This window comes from Triturus cristatus, chromosome 2_2 (assembly GCF_964204655.1).
Source record: "Triturus cristatus chromosome 2_2, aTriCri1.1, whole genome shotgun sequence".
In the NCBI taxonomy this organism is placed as follows: Eukaryota; Metazoa; Chordata; class Amphibia; order Caudata; family Salamandridae; genus Triturus; species Triturus cristatus.
In genome coordinates, this window is record NC_140582.1 from 458,149,256 (window position 1) to 458,163,267 (window position 14,012).

General features: G+C 41.7%; 1 protein-coding gene across 2 annotated transcripts in view; it reads right to left on the reverse strand.

Annotated features, from left to right (window-relative positions):
* The window catches only part of AFG2A (AAA ATPase AFG2A), a 1,612,935-nt gene that overhangs the window by 1,460,674 nt on the left and 138,249 nt on the right, over window positions 1–14,012 (reverse strand). For both annotated transcript variants that reach the window (XR_014978118.1, XM_085641546.1), the window contains exon 4: window positions 1,296–1,354. Coding sequence is in view for 1 of the 2 variants with exons in the window: in XM_085641546.1 (XP_085497672.1) it covers window positions 1,296–1,354 (59 nt within the window). In the remaining variant the exon portion in view is untranslated. The remainder of the gene's footprint in view (window positions 1–1,295; window positions 1,355–14,012) is intronic.

Below are 14,012 nucleotides of genomic sequence, written 5' to 3' on the forward strand. Positions count from 1 at the left end.
TGGTTCTAGAATATTTTAGTGCGTTTCGTTCATTGTCCAAAATGTTGTGGGTGGAATTTAAACTCTAACTAATATAGCATCATGGGCATGGTAGTATTTCTTCAAGTGAAGTTTGCAATAAGCAGTGGCTCATTTTACAAGAATCTACTATTTCTATCAGTAGCTTATATAGATATATGTATGGCAAACCAATATGGTATTATTAAGACAATTATGATGCACTAAAAGCCTGCATGATTCCAAGAATATGTGTATGCTTTAATTAGTTACAAGTCCTTCAGAATCATGAAGGAAGACCCGTTTTTGGAATTTCCCAAATTGATTGCCTCTCTGGAACACAGCACTCCACTGACACTGGCTCCATGGGAAGCAAAGAGTCACTGTGAAATGGACCAACATCTTGCCCCAGAGTACCTGCATTTTAGTTAGTCCACACTAGGAACCCAAACGATCCTATTCAAAGTGCCATCTAAGAAAAATGAAAATACTCAGTGTAAAAGACACAGAACTCTGGAATCTAAGACCGAAGTGCTTCCATCTCTAGCACTTCAAAGCAGTTTTTTTAGCCTGCAGCACTTTATAACATTTAAAAAGTACAAAACCTTACCACATTGAACCTGTTGATTGTGTAGTAAAGCAGCTCTCCACTAGCCATTTGTGCATACGTCTCACTCTGTCCATTATTATATAGGAAAAGGCCACTTTTGAGACATCCTTTTGCCACCTCTTCAAGATCTTCTCTAGCATTTTAAATCTTCGTTCTGACCTGACTCATCATGCCATGCACAAAACATTTGCCAACATATTCGACGCAAAATAAACTTTGCACCCATGGAAATCGAATACCACGTGGCAGCGGAAAAGGTCAGAGAGACAGTGAAGTCTACTCCTCTTGTATCTGCTCGACACACTGACCATCATGGTCTGAAGCTTGACCTCAGCTTACTTAGAAGCCATAGAAAGCATGTTTACATAAGTCGTGGCTGCATAACAAACATAAAAGTAATTTTACAAAATGGCACTGAACTAGGAAATGGATCTGAATGAATCAATGTACTGCAAAAGAAATGTAAGAATGTTTGACAAAATCACAGAATCTTTTCCTGCAGCACTGCCACACATATCATAGCTGGTTTCCCCTTTTTCTGCTGTGTGCCAACATACCGAACAATTTCAAGCTCGCTTGAATTTCACTTGCAGCTTCTGTAAGAAACCCACGTCATGGAGGGACATACTTCTTTGAACTGGTCCAGACCGAACTGTTACAAAATGAAATAAGTAAAACGCATTCTTACCCATGTGTCTGAGCAGGAAGGCAGATAGTTCCTCTCTGTTGATAATGGCATCATTCTCCCTGTTATTGAGAAGAAAAAAAGTTAGTGCAAGAATAACACTGCTGTGCAATACCTATCCATACAAGCAACCGCCTTAAACAATGATCAAGAAGGTGAAAAATGATTTACCTACATAGCTGCAACCTGGAAAAGGTAAAAGTCATCCAGACATGCAGCTGGACAACAGTCCTAGAGAGTGTTTACGCAAAAATACAAACCTACAATAATGTAGATAAAGACATATCAAACATGGCCACTCTTTTGACTGACTTAGTCAGGTACGATTTCCTCAAAAGTAAATGCATAAAAATAAAATCAGTGTGTTCACACTATAACGTCATGGAGCTTAATATTCACGACCTACAAAGGTCCTGATTATGGCATGTGTAAGTTCTATTCCAGGGCAGAACATGCCAAAATCAGAGTCCTGAGTGTAGAGTTATGCTCGATTCACAGGGATCAGCTGCGTACAGCCATCTAGGATGGACAACCAAAGTGAAACCTCAAAACCACTTCACCATATCCTGGCACAATGGTTAAGCTAGCGTGACCTAAATATGTACATTAACTTCTGAAGTACCGCAAAACAGGCGGCTGAGCTCAGGAGCTGAGCACTGCAGTGTACCCAACGCAAACAACTGAAATCTAGACGTGCGGAGGTTGCTCTTATAAGTGATTAGTTTGTGAGATTGTAAGGCCGGCTGAGTGGGCTCACGTCATCTAATCAATATGTCCGCCCTGGGCTACTGTCCCTTTGGGGCGGATGGAAATGGTATATTTAAAAGGAAGGGGTGTTGCTGCCAGTGTCTCGTGGTCTGAGAGGCGAGCCGGAGAAGGCAAGGGAGACCAAAACATTAATACATTAAACACGTAAATAAAATAAATGTTTAATTTTGTAAATATTAAGAAATATTATTAATTAAAAAAAAATAACTACGCCATAAATGCAGATTAATCTAAAAAGCGGGTTTCTTTACTTCAACGTAGCAGTTATTTTTTTCCTTAGTAGAGTTTTTCGGTTTCTTTTTGTGTGCTGGTTTAGAAAAATTGGAGCCGAAAGGCTTTTAAGGGTGCTACATTTTGAGGTTTATGACAGTTTGTAAGTTTGGGGTTGTTTTTTAGAATGAAAAGTAAAATATTTGTTTTGTACTTTGTTAATATTTGTAGATCAGGTCTCTGGAATGGTGTGGTGATTTGGACCACATGGAGAGATTCAAAGTTTATTTAGTTTTGCAAATCCCCTTTGAGTTTTGATTTTTTTAAAACCATGTTTCTTTTTGTACGATTCCACTGGATTAAATATACATTTATGATTTTTTTTCGTTCTTAAAATATAGAGGAGTGTTGGGGTTTCCCACCTACTGTCTCACAACAGTTTAATGTTGCCATCTGTTACCTTTATAAAAATTATTTTGTAACTCCCCCTTTTAAGTGCATTTTTTTAGTTTTCGATATTTTTGCATGTGTTTTAATGAGTGCTTAGCTAGATGGTATATGCTGGATTTTGCAGAAACTGCAAACAAAGATTTACCTTTGTTTTAACATGTGTAATGTTTCATTGTGAAACTTGTGTTTTGGGGTGTGTTTTGGTAATTTGAGATATCCTCCTGAATTTATTTTATTGGGAATTTAGTGATGGAATTATATTTCCAGAAATGTGTACCCTTATTATATTTTTGTTTGCAAAATGGGGATATTTGATAGCATTTTGTTTGTGTGGAAATAATTGTTATGGCGTGTTCTGTTCTACTCCTAATTATTTATTGAGGAGTATTTTTAGCTCATTTTATGTTTTTGTTCGGGTAGATAAAATATTTTATTTTGTTTTTTGCTAGCATTTTCTTGGTTTCATTGAAAAAAGTTCCGTTTTAAACAACCTGCTAAGGAATGAGTTTATGACGGTTCTTAAAAACTCTGCTCCTTTTGTTTTCGAAGAAAGTATAGATGGAATGGATTTTTACTACGATGGCTTGAAATAAATGCCTTTCCCCACGGTGGATGGGGAACTTGGGCCAGATACCAGTCCAGAGATTTCCGAGCTTGGAATTTATACTTTCCAGTCAAACCAGCAGACAAAGTATTTATCAATCCAGCCTTTCTGCGGCGTATCAGTTGAGGCTTTTGCCAGAGTCTTTAAATTACATACTATGGGTCAAGATACCAGCAGGCCAAAACATCTCTTTTCCCTGTTGAGACTCTTGCCACTATAGGTCGAAACATCAACAGCAATGATGGGTTTGGATTTGGAAATAATTAATACAAGAGCAAATACAGAGTGTTACTGACCTCTCTTTCCTTCACCTGTATGCTGCCTGTACACTTTTGTATTGCACCTTCTACATAACCACTCACACACCCTACATTGTCCACTGCACTGTCAGCACTATGCATATTTAAAATACAACTACATATACGATTTATGAATACAAGCAAACATATAAATATTATTTGCAACTTTATGATTTATAGTCAGTCCCTGAGCAATAGACTGACATGAAAAATGTGGCATTTATTTAACTGTTTGGATAACTAATTTATTATTGTAACTGATAACGGAATACTATGAATGGTTGTACCTTGTATTCATAAATAACTTTAAATATTGGATAGAATGAATCAAGTGAATCTATTGTTCCCTTTACCTCATACATAGCCAGGTTCCCATTCTAAAGAGGGGATTGCCCAGTTTCTTTTTCAATTGAAATTAATTGTGTCAATCTTCAAAGATATGGTTAGCCTTGGCCTTTCTCACAACCAGGTTATTCAACTCCCTAATGGACACCTCACACTGAATTATTAATTCTGCCTACCGAGGTACACTCTTGTTAACTGAGCAAGAGACAGTTCTCCCCATTCAAACTGTAACAAGCATTTGCAATGCAACAGATCTCGCATTACTGAAAGTTAGAAGTATTGGCGTTGCAAATAGTAAAGCAACCCCAATTGCTGAAACTTTCTTTAATGAGAGAAATATTGCATAACAAATGCTTGCGTACGAGGCACCAGCACTGTATGTCTTGGTGCAGTACCGCAAGCTTGCTCCTAGAGGACCAGCATATTTAAAAGTTATAGTGTGATGTCCATTAAGCGGGCGTCGCGCGGACGTAGTAAAATAGAACGTGAGGAAGCGCCGCATACCTGTACAACCGTGCTGGTTGAAAAATAAAACAAGTTTGTGGCGTAGCTTACAAAGCTGCCGACCTTGTGCCTGGGAAACCGAGCTGGAGACTCGGCGTCGGCTCTACAAGAAACATGGCAATCGTAATAAATAAAATTAAACTCCTAACAAATAAATTGAAACAGTGGCGAATCTGAAACAAAAGGTGCCGGAGCAATTCAAAGAAAACAAGCCGGCCACGAAGTAAACAGAAGACGGGGAGAGAAGTGCATGAACAGGCGCCCTTGGGACACGTCTGATGAGCAGGAAACTAAGAAATGCAAATGGGAAGTCTGTTAGGCGGGTAGCGCAAAGTCAACAAAAACAAGAAGCGGCGGCCATTGCTGAAGCTGGCATCCCACGAGCGCTGTGTACATTAATTAAGTAAATAGTTCTCCCGAACTGCTAATGAAAGCTACAGAATAAGGACAAATGTAAGAGGGGCTGTCCTTATGGGAGGTAACAGCAGAGAGGGAGGTACTAAGGAGGGACTGCTTAGCCTATTTACAAAAGAAAAGCCATCATTTACAAAGGACAGGAAGAGGAGCCAGTTGTAAAGAGGGGCAGAACATGGGCAGAGCTTGATGCCCATATCCTGAATACAGTATGTCTCGAAGAGACAGCGCTAGCGCTGCCAAGGCGAGACCAAAAAAGGGGTTTGTTTCAACTTGTCAAAGTCACATTACTGAGGGATAAAAGTAATGGATGTCAGTTGTTGCTTTTCATGTCACATCGAAACTAATTGTAACTAAAGGACCGGTATGCAAAGTCTAACCCCACGATTCATAAGATCACAGGGTTTGCAACTGCTAAATGTCTTTTTGCTAAATACGAAATCCATTTTGCGATTCGGAATAGCATTTCTAAATTGCAAAATTAGTTGAAAGATACATTCCTAATAACAATTAGGAAGGGAAGGGGAAAGGACCGTCCACTCTTAATTGTTATTCGTAATGGTAAGCATCAATGGTTTGTGACTGCAACTGCATTTGTAAACAATTGACAAGTTAACAACTCCTCAAATGAGGTGGTAACAGATTCGCGAGGTGGAAGATGTACCCGTTGGGAAGAATCACTTTTGGGCATTGTGTCTGGAGACCTCAGGGACAGCAAGTGGGGATTCTTGGACCACTGCCTGTTTCCCCCACTCATGTGTTCCCAAACTTGATTTTGTTTTTAAAGCAGCACTGGTTCCTGCAAGAAGCATGGGTTGCTTGTATAAAGAAAATATTTTCCTACTTGGGAATGTAAACATAATGATGGTGAGCTGCTGTTGCTTGCAAGCCACCATCCCTGTGTTTGTATCCAATCAATCAAAGGGGGTTACAAATAGAGCCTAGCCTAATAATATTTAGGCAAATTGGCCTGCGACCTCTTCTGACTTGAGATTTTGTTATGCATCCTATTACTGCATCGGTTGCATCACAAATAAAAACTAGTCACAGAAAAATGGTGTGCGATTTGCAATACTTTTTTGCAACCCGTCGTTTTGTACATCAGGACTACAGTCCTCCAGTGAGGCTACGTTTTGTGTTTTTTACCAGGTGGTTTGGTTAAATCTGAATACTTGGGATAGCTTGGAAATGAGGTGTAAAATTGGTAACAAAAAGTCTTTTAAATTTTGATTAACATAAACCTGGTATAAAAGTTGATGGCAATTAGCAGAATGTTGTTGTTTTGGTATTACCCATGAAGGCATAAATTTGTGCAAATGCTAGACCAATTCTCCCTAATCCTGAATAAGGGAACACTTGAACACTGCCATTTTAATGGCCATGTTAATGGAAAGGACCAAGCTTTTTATTTTTCTTGACCTCCTTATTATTTTTATAAGCTTTTAGTTAGTTTTGAACATTACACATATACACTTTTCGTATTCATTGGACGTCAATACCAAATCATGGAGTCCACGTGCTTGCACAAAACATTAATTAAACGCCAAATTATAATCAAAACATGATATAAAACATAACAAATCAAAGACCATGAGATTATACCAGTCACCAATTCTTACATGCTAGCGTGGCACAGAAGACAGGCTTCGAGACCACGAAGCAAAGAACGCTGCAGGAAATAAACGAGCTGCTGAAATGGTGAAAGCAGATTGAAAACTCCTACATCGGAAAAAATACATCGAAACATTGTGGCAAGAATTTTCGATAGAAAATAAAAGGAAGCTTGGTTTCTGTGCTGAGCCCTGCCTATTCCTAAGAAGCTGCGTAAAGCCAGAAATTTAAATGTGAAGCCGCAAAATAACGGCGATATTGGCTGCGCACAGAAGGACAACAAAATAGCAAAAACTAAACATTTATAACGTGGCCTAGTACGGCGAAGACAGAAGATGTTAACTGTCAAATGTAACTTAACTAATGCAGATATTCACCAACAAGCCCACCAACAATCAATGCATTTTTTAAGTACAGTGGACTAATAAGCCCCTTAAACGAAAGAAGCGAGTTTCAAAACCAGCCTTGGTCCAGAAACCAGTCTCGGCCCTGAAAAGAGCTCAAAATAAGAGGAACTTTGAAACGCATCAACCTTGTTGCCTTGGGAGCTGGATAAAATTGATAACCCAACTTAGGCAACCCTAAAAATAATATTGGTGGCTTAGTCTGATTTAAACAGGTGTGGGTACAACCCCTTGAATGTGCAACAACTAGGAGCCCTTTTTTAGGTCTCGCTCTCGAGACCTATTGTCGCCGAGATGCCTCTCATGGGAGACAGACCGGGGCATGCGCAGCGATTGGGGTCGGGGTCTGTGGACGCGCTTCTGAGACGCGCTTGCGCAGACGCACACAGACAGACAGACACACGCGCGCACACACACCCCGCCGCTGCCGACCCCCCTCACCGCATCCGCGGCTGCCTAACGCACGCGCACACACCTTGCCACCGCCGCCGCCCCCCCTGTTAGAGACCAGTGTTTCTGTTGTAGCTCCCTGCAGCCTGTGGCGCGGAGCCACCGAGCGAACCCATCCAGCCCAGCCACATCAGAGAGGCCCTCCGGCGCTACAGCCACAGGGCTGGCCCGCTTTCCCCATTCACGGTGCGTAATAACAGAGAGATGGAGAAAAGTTATACAACCAAAAACATTCTCGGGGTCGTCTTGGGACACTTTACATCGACTGACTGAAAAACAACATTTTGCAAAAGTGAAACTATCAACCTTCCCCTTCACTCCTCCGGTTCCCTGCCCTACGAGACGCCGAGTCCCATAACCCAGATGACCTTACACTCAGACCCAAGTATCTGTCCCCGCCACATGGGGGCTTTCCCCTGTCCCACGGGTAAAGATTAGGTCCGTCACGGGCGTCCACATCTTCCCGTTCCCTGGGAACCTGTAGACTCACCGCCCTGGTCCGTAAGAGTGCTCGTCCCGATGCACCGCCGGCTCTACACACGGACGGCACCATTTTCTCCCTGACAGAAGAGAGGACGAGGAGACGCGCAGTGCGGAGTGCCCGTGCTCTGAGCCTGGAGCGCACATAGGGTAGGCGTGGTCGCGCCAGGAACACGTAGAGAGAAGGTGGCCATCTTTAACGCTTGTATTCTCATTTTTTTTCAACAAGGTATGTGCTCGTAAACCTTGCAAAACATCAATAAACTGTACGTTTTCAAATTTAAACTACTAAATCTTTGTTCAATTAAAAAAGACACCAAAATAATGTGTTGTTTTGGAAATGTATTCTTATAATGTCAGTGAACAAATGTTATAAGGATTAATAGCGGGCAATAAAGCTGTATGAATTTTTTATGAAAAAAATTTAATTACGTTAAACGGTGGCAGGTGTTTTTCTTTTGGGGGTGATTGACTGACAGGAACGTCAGTCTCCTATGGGTATTGTTGACGTTTGATGCGAAGGTGCTGCCAGCAAACGGAGAGCGACCATATAATATAATGGAACTTGAAGGTAGACTAGATGTGATGTAGCCGCCATCGCCTATTGGCTGAGTTGTTTTGTTATATCAGGAAAGGGTCGAGGAAAGAAAGTCATGTCTTCACAGAAGCTTATTTAAATATCCCGGGATACCTACAGTTTTAATGGGGAAAAGCGCAAAAATAAATAACAAGCATTGGCATAGCCAATAGGTCTCGCCTTTGGGACCTTATAAGTGTTTAGTTATCCAGCACAAAATTCTTGGTGCAACAACATTAACCGTTGCATGGCGAGACCTATTGGCTATGCCAATGCTTTTTTTTAATTTTAGATAAGCATTGTCAAAAAGGTCTGCATTAGCAAACAAAATGTGAGACCTGTTGCCTTTATCAGTGCCTTTTAACTAAAGGTCGTGAGAGGGATGCAAACCAGCTTGGAATTTTTGTAAAATATTTCATTAAAATTAATATGTTGTTTATAGTGATTGTTGGTTAAACCACGTTGTTTTTTTAACTGATTAAATGTTTGGAAAACACCTTGACAGGATGACTTGTCTGCGTTGCTAATCCATCCAATCTTACCAATAAAGCCGACTTCATTGATATTTATTTTTGGATGGTGGCAGATTGACATTGTTGGTCAGATTTCCTGTGGATCAACTATTATCCCTACTTTCTTTATGGAACAGTTTAAGTATCTTTTATACTGTAAAACTGCTTTTTGGATTGCAAACGTTCATTGAACACAAAAACGTAAGAAAAATATAGTTTTGCCAAGATATTTTTAGCATTTCACCAGTACAGATTTTCATCAGGTGGTAGAAATGCAGGTAAACAATAATCACACGTGCTTGAGCACAAAGGCAAAATGGTAGGTAACTTATAATATCTAAGCAATTGATCTCTGTACCTTAAGTATTGTTAACCATACTTTTTCCTTATTTCAAACAAGATGGTCAACACACTGTATATCTTGAAGTTAAGTTTACCAGGAACGAAACCAAAACCAATGTAAGCCCTCTTGATTACGTAGGTCTTTACTTTCTTTTTTCTTTAGACTAACAATTTTGAGAGTCATAATCCACACTGAGGATGATTTTTACAATCAACCTATATGCCTTTTTAACTATTTCAGTGGGTGACTCAGGAAGGCCCTCTATGCACTTCTGCACTTCCCCTCATGGGGCCCATTGTATATTCTGAGTGGGGTAATACTACTAACGAATGTCAGTGTGACATTACGTCACTTCAATGACATTAAGTGGGTTGTTTAACTATGCATTTCCCTATACCTCATATGTTTGCAGTGATGATTTGCCATAATTGTTTTTGTTTGCCTTTCGAGCACATCATCTCTGGCACAAAATAACCCACATGGAGCATTTTGGCCTTCTGTGTACCTGAATTAAATATTTATGTGTGTCTATTATTTTGTCATACATTGTTCTACAGATCCCTAAAACAGAGAAGGCTCAGCCTTTGACTCAGGCATAATTCTGATGCGCTTAATTGTGTGTGCGTGTGTTTCAATAGGACACCACCAACTTTGTTTGTTATAAATATAAGGCCTTAATGGGCTATTCTGAGTACAGGGATCCAGGTCCTGAATAAAGCTGTAGCTCCCCATTTGGAACCACTAAAATAGCTGAAACATGTTTCCCAGTCGGCTGCGGGTTTGATAGGTGTCCCTAACATCTCCATACTCATTTGGTGTCAATATCCCCATAGAATCCAACAATAAATATCACTTTGGACTATCTGTAGAGATCTTTAACCACTTGTGTTGTATCCCAATATTGGCATAAGGAGACAGCTCCACCCCAAATACTCCCTAAACATTTGGGAGCCCATCCTCCACCCCCCCCTAAGAATGTCGGACAGATGTGAGTCAAACATTATCATAATGCATACCACCTAGATTGGTGAATGAGGGTTTGGCTCCAGTTTTTTTAATTACACCCACAATTTAGGTTATATTGAAAACGTTCACAATCTCTGGGGTTACTCTACCATCTTGATTGTCAATTCCGATTTTGTAAATTAGTTATCAATCTAGAATTTGATGCAACATGCCGGCCTTTCATTACTTTTTTTGATCATTTTTGATTAATTTACTGATGTAGTTTTCTAAGTGTAGGGCGTAAACCTTAGAGAAGATAATGCATTTAGCTTTTATCATTGATACAGGGGTATAACTAGAAATAAAGGTCGATTATCTGTGATGCTTTAGAAATATATTTATCATGTTTCCAAAAAAGTAAACATTTATTTTAGTGTTTTATATAGCGCGACCTAGACCCGAGACATCGGGTATCAGAGCGCTTTACATGAGCACCAGTTTTGTTACAGATGGACACATTCATTCTTAGGTCTTGCCTACGCAGCATGCATGCGCTGCATGGAGGACACCTTTAGCCATCGGTACCCCTTTTCACCCACAACCGTGCACGCGTTCCATTACCTTCAATGGCAACGCGTGCACGTGTGGAGATTCACTTGCGGGAGCGAGCGCCACCATATGGTAGCAATTATCGCTCCCGCAAGTAAAACGCGCAGGCCCCCCTCCTCCCCCTGCTACCACGCGAGGCACGCGCCTCCCCTGCTGCCACGCGGGCTTGTTTGTATTTATTATTTTACCGCCTAACTTGCGATCGGCCTTTGTAAACTTAGATAGTGCTTATGCTGTTTTATTTTGCTTAAATAATAAGCAAAATAAAACAGCATAATCGGCTATTGTAACCTTTGATCATGTGTAAGCTGTTTTATTTTGCTTAGTATTTCGCATCGTGTGTATGCTGTTTTATTTTGATTATATTTCGCAATATACTTTATTGTTGTGTTATCTCGCCGCGTAATTTTTTATTTATTATTGTGCCGCCTAACTTGCGATCGGCCTTTGTAAGATCGTGTTTATGGTATGAAGATTACAAAAGCCAATCGTAAGTTAGGCGGCACAATAATAAATAAAATAAAACTAGTTTTTGTATTGCTGTGTTATCTCGCCATGTTATTTTTTATTTATTATTGTGCCGCCTAACTTGCTATCGGCTTTTGTAACCTTCATAGCATAAACACGCTCACTTTCTCTTGCTGCAGGTAAGACGTGCTCTGGTGCCTATTTTACCCCCCTCCCTCCCATTGTTGTGCCTTCTCCCTCCCCGTACCCCCCGTCCCCGCAGCCCGCCCGCTGTCTGTGCCTTCTCCCTCCATGTCGATACTTGAATATATCATGCCTTTACAGGTCTGTTTCGCCTGCATGGGCTTTATGCCTCCTTTAAGGCGAAAGTGTGCCATTTATTTGTTATGTCGTATGGTTTGGACGGTTGCAGCCATCAGGAAACTTTTTGCCTGATTTTAAGATGGCACCTTGAGAAGCAACGTATGCACATGCAGCCATAAATAAGAAGCATTGTCATTTACAATGCCAATAGCTCAAACTCGCGTAAATGCGAGACCTATTGCATTGCAAATGCTTGTTGAAATAGAAGTCAAAAAGAAAACTCTAGAACTGGTGACCGGTATATGGTCATTGTCTTTGATGTGTTATGTTTGATGTGTTGGTTTGATTATAGTTAGATGTTTAATTAATGTTTTATGCAAGTATGTGGGTTCAAAGGCATTGACAATGATTTGGTATTGTTGTCCAGTGAATATGAAAAGTACATATGTGTAATGTTATAAACTAAAAGCTTATCAAAGCAATAAGGAGATCAAGAAAAATAAAAAACTTGGTCATTTGTTAAAAATAGTGTGGACAAAATAATTATCAGCAAAGGTGATTGTAGTTTTTGTGTACTTTTAGAAAGTTTTCATTTTTCTGCCTTAGCCATTTGGTGTCTGCAGCCTGTCTCTGGATCACATAACTGAGCGTAGTTGACAGTTGTGCATTCCTCCTAGATAGCCATACACAATGGGGAGCTTAGGTATGACTGGATGGGCAATCACTGGCAGGATGGGAGGGAGGAGCTGGGCCCAGCCCCACTAACACTTGAATAGGCTGTGTCCTGTCTCCACACAAAGGGCTGCATACCCCTGAAGTTAGTCTGAAGCCAGAAGGCAAGGCACCTGTGCACTTCAAAGGCATGCCTCTACAAGCTTCTCCACACTTCAAAGGCAGAACTGTGTATAAATAATGGACCTCAGACACCAACTCTTCAGTTCACTTCTGGACCAGTGTAGACTCTACAACAAACAATTGATGGACGGAATGCTGACAATGCAGACATTCTCCCCCAGTCAAGAGATCTGGGTTAAATCCATCGTTCTTTTGCCCACTACACCACCCCAGTTTAGACATGGCCATATGCAAATCAGTCTTGAACCAGTGCCTCATGGGAACAGTCCAGCCCGAACTGCCAAGCCATGCCTTCCCTGGACCGGAAACAAGCTTCCTAGGACCGGTTTCTGGCATTTCAGCCGCCTTCAGCCAGGCTTGCTTGAATCCAGTGGCAAAGTGAGCAAGGGACTCACGTCTGAGCATACCCTGCCAACTTATGGCGAACTAAGCGGCACAAAAGGGGGTGGTGATGGACGGAGTATCAGAACCAATCGAACACTCCACTTAGGGCGAAAAGCGTTACAACAAACAATTGATGGACGGAATGCTGACAATGCAGACATTCTCCCCCAGTCAGCAGTTCGGGCTGGACTGTTCCCATGAGGCACAGGGTCAGACTGATTTGCATATGGCCATGTCTGAACTGGGGTGGCAGAGTGGGCAAAAGAACGGTGATGGATCAAACCCAGATCTGTTGACTGGGTGTGAGTGTTTGATTGGTTCTGATACTCCGTCCATCACCACCCCCTTTTGTGCCGCTTTGTTCGCCATAAGTTGGCAGGGTATGCTCAGACGTGAGTCCCTTGCTCACTTTGCCACTGGATTCAAGCAAGCCTGGCTGAAGACGGCTGAAATGCCAGAAACCGGTCCTAGGAAGCTTGTTTCCGGTCCAGGGAAGGCATGGCTTGGCAGTTCGGGCTGGACTGTTCCCATGAGGCACAGGGTCAGACTGATTTGCATATGGCCATGTCTGAACTGGGGTGGCAGAGTGGGCAAAAGAACGGTGATGGATCAAACCCAGATCTGTTGACTGGGTGTGAGTGTTTGATTGGTTCTGATACTCCGTCCATCACCACCCCCTTTTGTGCCCCAGTGTAGACTCTGTCAGGAAGAAGGACTGCTGTGTTGCTGAAAAGACTAACTGCTGAACTGCTATTCTCAAGGACTGCTGTCCTGCTGTGCTGCCTGCTGCCCTCTTGCCTGGGTGAGAAGGACTGGACCTTCATATTTTGAAACCAGAACCCAGAGTGACTTCAAAGGCTAGTTAACTGGCCTCCTGATCTGAAGTGTCAGGGATACACCTGCTCCTGCACTCTGCTATCTATTAGTCTACCCTGCCAAGTGGAGCCACCCCAATCAAGGAACCTCGAAAGTGGCTTAAGGTGCTCTGTCAGCCTGTACCTCCAGCAGAACCGAAGCATCCCCTCTGTTGTGCAGCGCAGAACCGAGCAGAACGGATCCATCGTGACTCCTGGGTGGATTAGACTCATCACAAAGACCCACAGTGCATTGCAGCCCTTTGGATACGCCGCTGCATGACGTAAACTCGGTGCAGAACCTTGGATCCCTTGTCGACGGCAGACTCAA